The sequence below is a fragment of the Rhinolophus hipposideros genome, assembly GCF_964194185.1.
Source record: "Rhinolophus hipposideros genome assembly, chromosome: 16".
Lineage (NCBI taxonomy): Eukaryota > Metazoa > Chordata > Mammalia > Chiroptera > Rhinolophidae > Rhinolophus > Rhinolophus hipposideros.
Genome location: NC_138062.1, coordinates 43,283,151 through 43,297,957, shown reverse-complemented (window position 1 = coordinate 43,297,957; position 14,807 = coordinate 43,283,151). Strand labels below are relative to the sequence as shown.

General features: G+C 41.9%; 1 protein-coding gene across 5 annotated transcripts in view; it reads right to left on the bottom strand.

The window, feature by feature from the left end:
- LOC308508720 (tumor necrosis factor receptor superfamily member 10A-like) overlaps positions 1-14,566 on the bottom strand; it is a 33,786-nt gene extending 19,220 nt beyond the window's left edge. For 4 of the 5 annotated variants that reach the window (XM_081075884.1, XM_081075881.1, XM_081075882.1 and 1 more), the window contains exon 1: positions 14,253-14,555. In XM_081075884.1, coding sequence (XP_080932010.1) covers positions 14,253-14,504 — 252 coding nt within the window. In that variant the 5' untranslated portion in view covers positions 14,505-14,555. Of the gene's footprint in view, positions 1-14,252 lie in introns of all 5 variants that reach the window. The other variant, XM_081075880.1, reaches the window with a different exon arrangement.
- Positions 14,567-14,807: the final 241 nt, after the last annotated feature.

Below are 14,807 nucleotides of genomic sequence, written 5' to 3'. Positions count from 1 at the left end.
CTCATTGCAGCATTATTTACAATAGCCAAGATATGAAGGCAACCTTTGTGTCCTTTAGTGGATGAATGAATAAAGAAAAGGTGGTATATATATATATATATACATACAATGGAATATTACTCAGCCACAAAAAAGAATAAATCTTTCCATCTGCAACAACATGGATGGACCTATAGAATATTGCGCTGAGTGTAGTTAAGTCATGATAATGAAAGACAAATGTCATAAGATTTCACTTATAAGTGGAATCTAAAGAACAAATAAACAAATGAAACAGAAACCAACTCATAGATACAGAGAACATTTTGATTGTTGCCAGACAGGATGGGGGTTGAGGGTGGGTGAAAAGAGGGAAGGGATTAAGAAGTACAAATTGGTTGTTATACAATAACCATGGGGATATAGGGTACAGCATAAGGAATATAGTCAATAATATTGTAATAACTATGTATGGTGTCAGATGGGTACTAGATGTACCATGGTGATAGATGGGAGGGGGGTTGGGGCACAGGGTGAAAATGTGAAGGCATTAAGAAATACAGATTGGTAGTCACAAAACAGTCATGAGGATGTAAAGTATAAAGAATATAATCAATAATATGGTAAAAACTATGTATAGTGCCAGATGGGTACTAGTCAGGAAGATCACTTTATAAATTATATAAATTTCTAACCACTATGCTGTACACCTAAAATTAATATAAAATAATATTGAACGTTAAAAGAAAATAAAATAAATTGCAAAAAATAAATTTTAAAAGATCTAAAAAAAAACCCATTTTTTTCCATTAGTTTCAGGTGCACAAGACAAAGTAATACTTAGACGTTTATGATTTATATCCCTCACTCTGTGTGAACCCTCCTCCCCCCATCCACTATCCCTCTGACATCGCACAGAGCCATTACATTTCCACTGTCTCTATTCCTAATGCTGTACTCCGCTTCTTGTAAGTATATACATACACATATATATATACATATATACATATATAAAATTACAGTTGACATTCATTATTGTTCAGCTTCAGGTGTACAGTGCAGTGATCAGGCATCTACATCATCCCTGAGGTGGTCTCCCAAATGGGATACGTGTCCGTCGGATACCCTATAAAATCTTTACAACATTATTGATTACGTTCCCCAAATTAATTTTCAAAACCCCGTGGCCATCTTGTGGTTACCGACTGTTTCCTAATCCCCTCACCTTCCCCCTTATCCCCACCTCCCCGCCCATCTAGTAACCCTCAGTTTTTCCTCTATGTCTCCAAAACTGTTTCTGATTAGTTCATTCACTTATTCTTTTCTTTAGATACCGCATTAAGTGAGATCATATGGTATTTGTCTTTCTCTGTCTGACTTATTTCACTTAACATAATGTTCTCTAGGTCCATCCATGTTGCAAATGGTAAGATTTCTTTCTTCTTTATGGCTGCATAATACTCCATTGTATAAATATACCACAGTTTCTTAATCCAGGATTTCTCCGGATAGAAACCTAGGAGTGGAATTGCTGGATCATAAGTAGTTCCATTTTCAGATTTTTGAGATACCTCCATACTGTTTTCCATAGTGGCTCCACCAATCTGCAATCCCACCAACAGTGCACAAGCGTTCCCTTTTCTCCACATCCGCGCCAGCACTTGTTTATTGATTTATTGATGATAGCCATTTTGACTGGGGTGAGGTGGTATCTCATTGTGGTTTTTATTTGCATTTCTCTGATGGTTAGTGAGGTTGAGCATTTCTTCATATGTCTGTTTGCCATCTGTATGTCCTTTTTAGAAAAATGTCTCTTCGTGTCCTCTGCCCATTTTTTAATTGGGTTGTTTGTTTTTTTGGAGTTGAGTGAGCTTTTTATAAATTTGTGATATTAACCCCTTATCACATATATCATTGGCAAATATCTTTTCCCATTCAGTGGGATCCCTTTTTGTTTTATTAATGGTTTCCTTCACTGTGAAAAACCTTTTTAGTTTGATGTAATCCCACATGTTTATTTCTTCTCTTATTTCCCTCACCCGAGGGGATACATCAGTAAAAATCTTACTCCGAGTAATGTCTGTGAAGTTCCTTCCTATATTTTCTTCTAGGTATTTTATGATTTCAGATCTTACATTTAAGTCTTTGAGCCATTTTGAATGTATTTTTGTATATGGTGTAAGGAGGTGGCCCAGCTTCATTTTTTTTGCATGTGTCTGTCCAGGTTTCCCAGCACCATTTATTGAATAGACTGTCTTCACCCCAACTGTACATTCTTGCTTCCATTGTTGTAGATTAAATGGCCATATAGGCATGAGTTTATTTCTGGACTCTCTATTCTGTTCCATTGATCTATGTGTCTGTTTTTATGCCAGTACCATGCTGTTTTGATTACTGTAGCCTTGTAGTATAATTTGATGTCAGGTATTGTTATACCTCCCACTTTTTTCTTATTTATCAGGATTGCTGAGTCTATCCAGGGTCTTCTATGGTCCCATATAAATTTTAGGATTATATGTTCTATTTCTGTGAAAAACGTCTTTGGTAGTTTGATAGGAATTGCATTGAATATGTATACTGCCTTAGGCAGTATGGACATTTTAACTATATTAATTCTTCCTATCCGTGAACATGGTATGTGTTTCCATCTATTTGTATCTTCTTTCATTTCTTTCTTCAGTGTCTTATAATTTTCTGAGTACAGATCTTTTACTTCTTTGGTTAAGTTTATTCCCAGGTATTTTATAGTCTTTGGAGCAATTGTAAATGGGATTGCTTTTTTTTTTTTTTTTTAAACAGGACTTTATTGGGGCACAGTGTGTACTTCCAGGCCTTTTTTTTTTTTTTTTCCAAATCAAGTTGTTGTCCTTTCAGTCTTAGTTGTGGAGGGCGCAGCTCAGCTCCAGGTCCAGTTGCTGTTTCTAGTTGCAGGGGGCACAGCCCACCATCCCTTGCGGGAGTCGAACTGGCAACCTTGTTTCCAACTGAGACATCCAGGAGCTCAGCGGCAGCTCAGCTCAAGGTGCTGTGTTCAATCTTAGTTGCAGGGGACGCTGCCCACTGTCCCTTACGGAACTTAAGGAATTGAACTGGCAGCCTTGTGGTTGAGAGCCCGTGCTCCAACCAACTGAGCCATCCGGGAGGCAGCTCAGCTCAAGGTGCCGTGTTCAATCTTAGTTGCAGGGGGCACAGCCCACCATCCTTGAGGGACTCGAGGAGTTGAACTGGCAACTTTGTGGTTGAGAACCCACTGGCCCATGTGGGAATCGAACTGGCAGCCTTAGGAGTTAGGAGCATGGAGCTCTAACCGCCTGAGCCACCGGGCCAGCCCAGGGATTGCTCTTTTAATTTCTCCTTCTGATGTTTTATTATTGGTATATACAAATGCAACTGATTTCTGAATATTAATTTTGTATCCTGCTACTTTACTAAATTAATCTATCAGTTCTAATAGTTTCTTGGTGGAGTCTTTAGGGTTCTCTATATATAGTATCATATCATCTGCATATAATGACAATTTTACTTCATCCTTACCAATTTGGATGCCTTTTATTTCTTTTTCTTGTCTGATTGCTGTGGCTAGAACTTCCAGCACTATGCTGAATAGAAGTGGAGAAAGTGGGCAACCTTGCCTTGTTCCTGATCTTAGGAGGAATGGTTTTAGCTTTTCCCCATTGAGTCTGATGTTAGCTGTGGGTTTATCATATATGGCTTCTATTATGTTGAGATATGATCCCTCCATTCCCACTTGAGGGTTTTTTTTTATCATAAATGTCTGCTGGATTTTATCAAATGCTTTTTCTGCATCTATTGATATGATCATGTGATTTTTATTTTTCATTTTGTTAATGTAGTGTATCACATTAATTGATTTGCGGATGTTGAACCACCCTTGCATGCCAGGGATGAATCCCACTTGATCATGGTGTATGATCTTTTTAATGTATTGCTGAATTCTGTTTGCTAATATTTTGTTGAGGATTTTTGCATCTATGTTCATTAGCGATATCGACCTATAGTTTTCTTTTTTTGTGGTGTCTTTGTCTGATTTTGGGATCAGACTGATAGTGGCTTCGTAAAATGTGTTTGGAAATCTTCCCTCCTTCTGGATTTTTTGGAAGAGCTTAAGGAGAATAGGTGATAATTCTGTTTTGAACGTTTTGTAAAATTCACCTGTAAAGCCATCTGGTCCAGGGCTTTTGTTTGTTGGGAGATAGTTGATTACTGACTCAATTTCCCTGGTGGTAATCAGTCTATTCAGGTTTTCTGTTTCTGCTTGAGTTAGCCTTGGAAGGTTTTATGCCTCTAGAAAAGTGTCCATTTCTTCCCGGTTGTCAAATTTGTTGGCATATAGTTGCTCATAGTAATTTCTTAAATTTTTTTGTATTTCTGCGGTGTCTGTTGTCACTTCTCCTCTTTCATTTCTGATTTCATTAATTTGGGTCCTCTCTCTCTTTTTTTTAACGAGTCTGGCTAAAAGTTTGTCAATTTTGTTTATCTTCTCTAAGAACCAACTCTTGGATTCATTGATCTTTTGTATTGTTTTTCTGGTTTCTATTTCATTTATTTCCGCTCTGAGCTTTATTATCTCCTTCCTTGTGCTCCCTTTGGGCTTATTTTGCTGTTCTTTTTCCAGATCCCATAAGTGTGAAGGTAAACTGTTGATTAGTGATGTTTCTTGATTCTTTAGCAAGGCCTGCAATGCTATGAATTTCCCTCTTAGAACTGCTTTCACAGCATCCCATAGATTTTGGGTCGTCGTGTTTTCATTTTTGTTTGTCTCGAGATATCTTTTGATTTCTTCCTTGATCTCCTGCTTGACCCATTCATTATTTAGTAACGTTATTCAGCCTCCATGAATTGGTGTGTCTTCCAGTTTTTTATCTGTAGTTCATTTCCAATTTCATAGCACTGTGGTCAGAGAAGACAATTGGTATGATTTCAATTTTCTTAAATTTATCAAGACTTGTTTTGTAGCCTAACATATGGTCTATCTTGGAAAATGTTCCATGTGCGCTTGAGAAGAATGTGTATTTTGCAACATTGGGGTGAAATGGTCTGAAAATATCGATTAAATCCAAGTGGTCCAATGCATCATTTAAGGATGTTGTTTCCATATTGATTTTCTGTCTGGAAGACCTGTCCCTTGTTGTCAGAGGTGTGTAGAAGTCCCCTACTATGATAGTGTTACTGTTGATCTCTGTCTTTATGTCAGTCAGTATCTGTTTCATATATTTAGGTGCTCCTATGTTGGGTGCATAGATGTTTACTAGGGTTATGTCCTCTTGTTGGAGCGATCCCTTTATTATTATATACTGCCCATCTTTGTCTTTTAATATGTTTTTCATTTTAAAGTCTATTTTGTCAGATATAAGTATTGCAACTCCAGCTTTTTTCTCATTTCCATTTGCATGAAATATCTTACTCCAACCCTTCACTTTCAGCCTGTGTGTGTCTTTTGATCTGAGGTGAGTCTCTTGTATACAGCATATACAAGGGTCTTGCTTTCTTATCCACTCAACCACCCTATATCTCTTGATTGAAGTATTTAATCAGTTTACATTTAAAGGGATTATTGATAGGTACATAGTTATTCCCATTTTAAAATTTGTAGTTAGATTGTTTTCATCTTTCTTTTATTTACAGAAGTCCTCTTAGTGTTTCTTGCAATGCTGGCTTAGTGGTAATAAATTCCTTTAGCTTATACTTTTCTGGGAAGCTCTTTATCTCTCCATCAACTTTAAATGATAGCCTTGCTAGATAAAGCAATCTAGTCCTTTGTTTTCCATCACTTTGAGTATCTCCTGCCACTCCCTCCTGGCCTTCAATGTTTCTGTAGAAAAGTCATTTGATAGTCTTATGGGAGTTCCCTTGTATGTAACCCTCTGTCTTTCTCTTGCTGCTTTTGGGATTCTCTCTTTGTCTTTAAGCTTTGCCATTTTAACTATAATGTGTCTTGATGTCAACCTGTTTGGGTTTATCCTGGTTGGAACTCTCTGCACTTCCTGGGCTTGTATGTTGGTTTCCTTCATCAGGTTAGGGAAGTTTTCGGACCTTATTACTTCAAATATGTTCTCAATCCCTTGCTTCCTCTCTTCACCTTCTGGTATTCCTATGATGCGCATGTTGTTGCGCTTGATGTTATCCCAGAGGTCTCTTAAACCATCTTCATTGTTTTTATTCTTTTTTCTTTCTGTTGTTCTGTTTGGGTTATCTCTGCTAACTTGTCTTCTAAGTCGCTGATTCGATCATCTGCTTCATCTAACCTGCTGTTAATTCCTTCAAGTGAGTTCTTTATTTCGGTAATTGTGTTCTTTAGTTCTAACTGGTTGTTCGTTATGAATTCTACATCCTTCTTTATGTCGTCTCTAAGCTCTTTAAACATTCTTATCACCAGTGTTTTGAACTCTGTCTCTGAAAGGTTGGTTACCTATTTCATTTGGTTCCATTTCTGGAGGTTTCTTCTGTTCTTTTATTTGGGACATGTTTCTTTGTTTCCCCATTCTGGCTGACTCTCTGTGTTTGCTTTGATGTATTAGGTAGATCCCCTAGAGTTCTTAGTTCTTGTTGGGTTATCTTATGTAGTATGTGTCCTTTATATTTGACTTGCACTACTTCATTCTTCTCCTCTCCGTGTGCTCCAAAGGTGACTCTTGTGTATATTGTCCTGTTAAAGAAGATCTTTAATTGCTTTTCACTTGTGAGTAGGTGGGGTTAACTCCTAGGCTGACTAGCTGTGAGACTTGGCTCTGCCTACCGCAGGGTGTTCTGCTGCGTGAGGGTTGACCGCTTAAATGTGGTTTGGCCTCTATGGGCTTTTGTGCCTGTAGAGAATTCCCTCTGGGTGTGTGACTTGTAGGTCAAACCCGGTAGTACTCTGGTTTGGTCTGGAGTTGGCCTCTGGATATGTTGAATCTTGTGCCTCTTAAGCTGGGCCCTGGTAGGGCAATTTCAGAACAAGACAAATCACCAAGTACAACAACAACAACAACAACAACAAAGAAAAATTCAAATACATTCACATGTAAAAACAACCGACAACCCCCACTTAGCACAGGCAAAGATATCAAAGATATAAAGACAAAACAAAACAAAACAAAACGCAGCGCCAGTCTTGACTTAAGCCCACCAAGTACTCTCCAAGTTGTCCTCTGCTGTACCAAAGAGTCCCCTGCATATTGTGCAAGCAGAGCCGGTCACCTGGTGCCCAGAGTGATGTTGGGACTGCAGATTTAGATGCAAGGGGCTGAGGGGTCTGGATGGTAGTTTTTACAAAGTCAGTGCAGTTTCTGCCCTTGGCTGCACATATGCACACTGAGAGTAGCACCAGCAGCCCTGTGTCCAGTTCTCCTGAGTCTTAGGGCACTTCTGTGTGTGTGTGTGTGTGTGTGTGTGGCTGGTGGGAGATTTCTGAGCTGCTGAAAGCCGGGAGCTGCATCTTTGCTTACTGCTGATCCCTGGGAGTGTCTGCGAAGCTGTAATTGCCCCGCCCTAGGCAGGCCAGAAAGGGTGGGGGCTGGGGATGGAGGGGTCTTCTCTCTTCCAGCCCAGCCGTGTCACACTTTTCCCACAGGCCAGAAAAGGTGGTGGCTGGGAGCAGAGGAGTCTCTTCTCTCCTAGCCCAGCAAAAATCACACTCTTCCCAGCCTCTTCCCTGTGTCAGAGCTGCCTGCCAGTCTTCCCAAAGCCTGACCAGTAAGGCTCCTCTGTAATCTGACACTACTCCTCAGTTCAGGGGCCAGTTTAAGTCTCTGGAAGGGCGGGGGTCGGATTGGAAGGGGGGAGGGGCCCAGGTATGGAGTTTGTGTCCTTTGTTTGGCCTAGGGCCCAACTGGAGGTCTCACTGAGGTTATTGCCTCAAATGCTGGATATGCTGCTCCCTCGGCGGGAGAGATCAGCTGTAGGAAGCAGGGAAAGAGCCCACCTCCTGGCTTTTGTGTTCTCTGTTCCATCCTGGGATCCCCTGCATCTCTGCAGCTGCGGATGCCGGCGAGTTTCCACTGCTGCAGATGCCAGTCGCATTTCCACCGCCGCAGATGCGGACCGCATCTCCACTCTGCTCCCTTCCCTCTTCCCCTGCTCGCCCAATTTGCCCACCTGCAAGTAATCCTTGTGCAAGTCATTTAGCTGTTCTGCGTGATGAGCAGAGAGTCCTTTGATGGGTTATATGTACCGTTTGTGATAAGATCCGGAGGAGAACTCAAAAAGTTCGCCCCGCTGCCACCATTCCTATGACATCACTCCTCCCCCAAATTTTTAAAGGTGCCTGCCAAGCTGTCCCTAATGGAACCTGTCAATGTCCCACTAAATACCAAAGTCATAGAAAAGCAACACTACAGTGATTTGCATGGTGACTTCTGAGCTATAAATGACATAGGAACAATTGGAGAAATTTCAATGGGGTTTGAGAATTAGTAGTAATGTATTCATGTTAATGTTCTGATGTGAGGGCTCCATTGTGTTATGGGGGAGAAAGTTCTCCTTTGCAGGGAGAATACACTAAAGTGTTTAGGAATGCTGTTCATCGTGTTAGTATCTGGTTTTCAGATGGCTCAGGAAAAGTTTTTGTATAGTTTTTGCAGCTTTTCAATAATTTTCAGAGTGTTTTAAAATAACAAGATACATTAAGAAAAAAAGTCAGAATAAAAACATTTTGTTGAGCTCAGTTCAACCGCTGGTATCTAAGATAAAATGCAGCCACCTTCCACATAAAAGCCTGGTACGTATTTGGTGACAGCTAAGCTCACGTGTATCCCTCCATCCTCCCTTTTCCAGGCTGGGCCTCCTCTGAGTCCCTTCAAGGTACATTCTCCTTTCTTTACTCTTACAGTGCTCTTCCCTCCTTTATTTACTGACTCTCTGTCTCATTGATTCTTTCCCTCAACATTTTATTATGAAAATTTTTATGGACTCAGTAAAATGTACAGACTTGTACAATGAACATCCAGAAAGAATGAAATGTATATTTCTTAAGTGTAGCATTGAATGAGCTTATCAATGCATACACCTGTGTAGTCCAAATCCTCTATCTAGACCATGGAACATAGCACCACTACAGAACATTATGCCCTGCGCCTCTTCTTTGGTAATCCTGGTTTGCAACACCATTCAAAGAGGCAATTATTTTTTCCAATATGGAACGAGTCTTCAGTAGATGTTGTGTCTGCTCTATGAATATCAGTTAAGTCAAGGTGGTTGATAGTGTTCAGGTCTCTTATGACTTCACTCAGCTATATTCATCTAATCGTTTCTATCAATTCCTGAGAAAGGTGCGCTGTAATCTCCACTTAATCCTGTAGATTGTTGCTTCATGTATTTGGTAGTTCTATTATTGGGCATGTACATATGATGATTGTTTTGACTTCCTGATGAATTAATCCTTTAACACTACAAAAGATCTCTGTTTATCTCTGGCAATATCCTTTACCCTAAGTCAATTTCATCTGTTACTAAGATAGCTGCAGAAGTTTTCTTAGGTGTTATATAGATGTTATAGCTCTTTCCATCCATTTACTTTCAGTATGTCTGTCTGGCATTTATTTATTTATTTATTTATTTATTTATTATTATTATTTTTTTTTAATTTAACATCTTTCCATTAAACATCACACAATTCTCATCATCATTATGCCCTACATACACCCCAAATTGTCTGGCTTTTAAATTGCATCTCTAAGAGACAGTATAAGAGACAGTTGGCTCTTGCTTTTTCATTAATTCTAACTATTTACACTTTTGAATTATACTAATTTGGAGTTAATGAGATTATCAACCAGGCTGAATCTCACCATTTACTTCCTGTTTGTCCAATCTTTTTTCTTGTTGCTCCTTCCCCAATATTAACCAAATATTTTTTACAATTCCATTTAATTGTGTGTTGGCTTTTTGTCTATACATGTTTGCATTTTTTAGCAGTTCCTATATGAATTACATTACATCCTTTTAACTATTTACAGTCTATTTAAAGTGTTAAAAAACACATTTATTGAGGTACAATTGACACACAACAAACATCATATAATTAAGGAATAAAATTGATAAAATTTGACATATGTATTCACCATTGAAAATTTCATCACCATCAAAATACTTAAAACCCATGTCATCACCACAATCACTTTTGTCCCTCCTGCTCTGATCCTTCTGGCCCCAGGCAACTACTGATCTGCTTTCTGACACTAGAGGTTAGTTTGCGCTTTACAGAATTTCACAAAATGGAATCAGATCGTATGTACTCTTTTCTGTCTGGCTTTTTTTACTCAAGATAATTATCTGGAAATTCATCCACATCATGTGCATGCATACTTCATTCTTTTTTGTTACTGAGTTGTCGTAGTGAATTAATAGTGTAATAGTAATGTAAAATATTGGAGACTTGCAACAACATAAATCCATTCAACACTGCCTCCATTCTTTTTGCTCTATACTTTATAAACCTCATAAACAATGTATAATTTTTGATGGTATATAATTTCATGAAATTAAAGGGAAATAATCCTTTCCATTTGGCCATGGTTTTGTTTGTTTGTTTGTTTCCGATGATTTTTTTCTTCCTTAAGATTCATGTTTCCATTTGATTTCCTCTGTCTTCATCCTGAAATCTTCACTTAGCATTTTGAGTAGTTCAGGTCTACTGGCAATATAGTATCAACACTGTTTCCAAAATCACATTCCTATTCCTAAATCTTAAGCCCTTTTCTCCCGATTTACCTTTTGATTTTGTTAATGCCAACTCTCAGGTTAGAAAACCCAGACTTCACCTTGAATCCCTTTCCCTCCTCAGAGCACCACACCCGTCTCTCGAGTGTTACCATGATCCTCTCCCTCAGGTCCACATCTGCCTCCACTTTCCTTTCAGGCTGATCCAGCCTAACCGTTCAACCTAAACACATGCCAAATGCTGCTCAGACCATGTCTGTCTGACTCGTCTAGTCCACTTTCTCCTGGGAAAACAATTATCTTTAAAAGTGCTGGTTTGATCAATGTCAACCTAGCTTTGGAAACCTATGGACTTGGGCAATTCCTCAGGATTATATTCAGTCACCTCTGTTCTGTTTTCAACCTGCCTGTCATATTTTCCACCATCCACCATTAAATACACCCGGGAACAGGAAAAGGAAATCATATCAGCGTCAGTGCAGGCATCTTAGAACACACATTATCCACTCATTCAGGAAGGAACGTCTGGGGCCTGGTGAGCAACACTGGACAAGGGCCTGGGAAGTGTCAGGGACCTGACATGACCCTTCCTTTCCTTAGGAGACTTCCAAGTCACAGGGAACTGAGGCAGAGACAAAGGTGCAAAGAGCCCGGAGGGGCTGCTCAGGCAGAGGTGACAAGATCATGGGTGGCAAGGACATTGGTGGACATAGAGGAAAATTCAGCGTGGACAGGATCACAGACAGGTATGAAGTAAAGGCAACTGTGTGTGTGGGGGGGTGGGAGGGTGCTGCAAAATCAAGTGAGGATGGGGGAGGAGGCTTTGTAGTGTATGGTTGTCTCTGCTTGAGAGACAACCTAGGGTGTAGCTGAGAAGCTGTGTCAATCCATGGATGTGTGTGTGTGAGAGAGAGAGAAAGAAAGAGAGAGAGCGAGGGAGACAGAGAGAGAGAGAGAACCAGAAAGAAGCATGGACAAAGGAGGGAAGAAAAATGAGAAGGGAAGAAGGCAAAGTTTTCCAGTTTTTGAGCAATACAGGCTTTACTGGCTCCTCCTCCCAGAGATGTCATTAGCTGGGGCATTTCCTTCATTTGTTCCTTCCCTGCATGTGCTGCAATGTATTCTCTGCCAAGTGTCAACCTCACACTATTTCCTAATCAAAAAATAACACAAGTAATCTCCTCTTTACTCTTCTAGGGTAACAAACCCTAAAACCTACCCTGTTTATCTTAAACAGAGCAGTAATTCACAGGCTAATAGCATCAGATCTGGCCTCAAGGTCTTCATGCTGACATTGTTTATTGGGGTGTTTTGTTTGTTTGTTTCTGTTTTTTTATTGTAGTAAAACTCTGAATTAAAAGTCAAGTCATCTGGCTTCTAGTCCAGGGCCAGCCACTAAGCCACAGGAGTTTGGGAAAGTCCTTTCCCTTTCGCTCTAAATCCCATGTTAACCTTTCTTGAAATAGGGGTTCCAACTAAACGACCATATGAGGCCCTGTGGCCCTCCTGTCACCACAGTGAGCCACATCAGCCCTGAGGATTTGGTTTGGCCTCCCACACAGCCTCCCACAGGTGCCCAGACAGCTCTCAGGGTTTATAAAGGGCCCCACAGACTTTTATCTCCTTCTCATTTGACACATGAGTAAGCAGGGCCACTCTAGGGTCCCAAAGCTGGAAAGGAGCGGAGCAGGGCTGCTGTCCCCAGCTCCAATATCAGGACTCACACAGCTTGACTGAGCTTCTGAGCCTCTGAACCTCACAGTTCCTGCCCTGACAGAGAAAGGGAGCTGGGCGCAAGGCACTAGAAGAGAATTGGGGCCAATCCCAGCAATGCAGGGGAAGGACTAGGACTCAGGAAAGAACTCAGCACCGTGCCTCAACTGATGTAATCCTTCCAACAGTCCCAGGACATGAACTCATCTCACTTCAGGTAGGGCTGGGGAGTAACTGGCTCCATGTGACACAGTTCAAGTGCCGAGCTGGGATTCCAGTCCCCCTGCCACCCCTGCTGCCTAATCTGGGTCTCCTGATCCTCATTCCCAGCCTCAGAAATCTCCTGGATCCTTGAAAATCTCTACTAGCACCGAGGAATCAAAACCACAACAATATGGTACCCCATTTTCAACCTCTTAGACTACAAAGAATCAAAGTTCAGTGTAGCAAGGGTGTAAGGTAACAGAAATACTGGGCACTCTTGGTGTGAGTGTAAAATGGTACAGCCTTCTTCTGGAGGACAATTTGTCATTATCTAAACATACATATAAAATTAACTGACACAGCAATTTCACTTTAAAGAATTATGCAATGTAAGGTGCACATGGACACATGACACATACAAGTATATACTACAATGCTGTTAGAATTAGCAAAATCAAAACCAGGATGTAATCTAAAAAGATATTCATAAGAGGCAAGAGTAAAATACACTCATGTCTGCTTTACCCACACAATAGAATACTATGCTCTTGAAAAGAATAAGAGAAGTCTGCATGGACAGACATAAAACATCTAATGGAATTTGTTACTAGCTTCACAATACAAGAAAAGTGATCATGACTGTAAATGCATAAAGAAAGGCAAGACTTGGGAAGGGATGAGAAGAGGAGTTTGTAAATTCAAAGGCCTAGGTCTCACATTCCCCAAACCATCAAATTCAGATTTTTGACCTTATCTGCACAGGTATCTTTACTTTCACCTGGAAACACACTGGCTAACTGACTAAAGTGAGCCATTCAGGAAACAGGGTTAAACATGGTTCCCATCTAATATTGACTCATATTTTAAAAATAAATTCTGTAATTATTTTGTGATTATAAATATTGCTTCTCTGAATTTTGAATTGATTTGTTAAGTGAAAACATTTGAAGCTTCGTGATACCTGTAATGTTGGTTTGGCATTTAACTTTTTTTTTTTTTAAACATGAGGAGACTTTAAAGTGCCTTGGGTGGAAGCTCATCAGCTTGGAAGAGAACTGGAAGTCCGCAGTTTTCCATGTGCAGTTTGTTCAGGATATGAACACATCACTGCCGTTTTCCTGTTACCAAGATTTACATCCCTTTTCTGTGATGAAGCTCCCAGCCCCTGGCTGCGATTAAAGGTCGTTTGCACACAGTCCTTTAAGTGTTGCTGTGCGGGTAAAGTGAATGGAAGGAAGTTGGACGCTCAGGGGCCAGAAGGAAAGACGCCGGTAGGTAGCAGAGGGAAAGTGACACTTTGCTGCCTGCTGCCTAATCGACTTTCCAAATGGGTATGTATTACAGCTTAAACACAAGTGTAAAAAATAAAAAGAAAGAATGGAAAGCCAATTTCGGTCACTCCCTGGGGGAGTTTCCAACTTGACCCTTATTCCTCCGGTGCTCCTGGGTTTTCCCCTTGGATTGCTCCCCAGTCACCTGATGCAAGGACTGGGAGGGAGACCGGGAGGGGGAGCGCGGGCTCCTCCTCCCTTCCCGCCCGGTGGGTCCTGCGGGGCGACGGGCACCCGCTCGTCCCCAGACTCTGCCCGGACATGCCCCGGGCACCCGGTCTCCGGAGCGGGCACCCACCGTCCCCACTCCGCAGTCCCCTCTCTGTCACCACGCGCGCCTTCCCAGGAACGGCGACGGGGACTCACCAGCCACAGGACAGCGACGACGACGAAAACCTGGGCCCCGGGGCCCAAAAGCGGAAGCCTGGCTCCCCGCGCCCGCACGGGGGCTGGAGTCGGCGGTGCCCGGGCTCCGGAGGCGGCCAGCGCGCTGTGTCCCCGCTGCCCCGAGCTGTTGGGGGGCGCTCCTGGTCTCCGCAGGGTCGTCATGGGGGGTCGTCTGTGTATTTCGTGGGGCGCGGACGCATTCTTGCTTCTGTCCTCGCTGGGGGCGCACATATTGCGCTTCTGCTCTCGAGGAGTGGGTGCTCTGGGCTTCGGTGCCGGGGGTGCTGCGTCACGCGGGGCGGGGCGATGCGCCCCGCCTCCTGGGAGCTTCTAGGAGCGCCCCCCGGAGGGGAAAGGAGGGAGGGCCTGGAGTGCTTGTCCTTACGCAGCGGATTACCTGGGCTGGTCCTTCGTGTCCTGCTGTCGGGCACCGAGGGGGGAGGGGGAGGAACTGCGGGACGTCGATGCCTTCCGGACGCTGACACCCGGGTACCGATGTCCAGAGGGCATCCGGGATCTGGCTTTTTTTGTTTA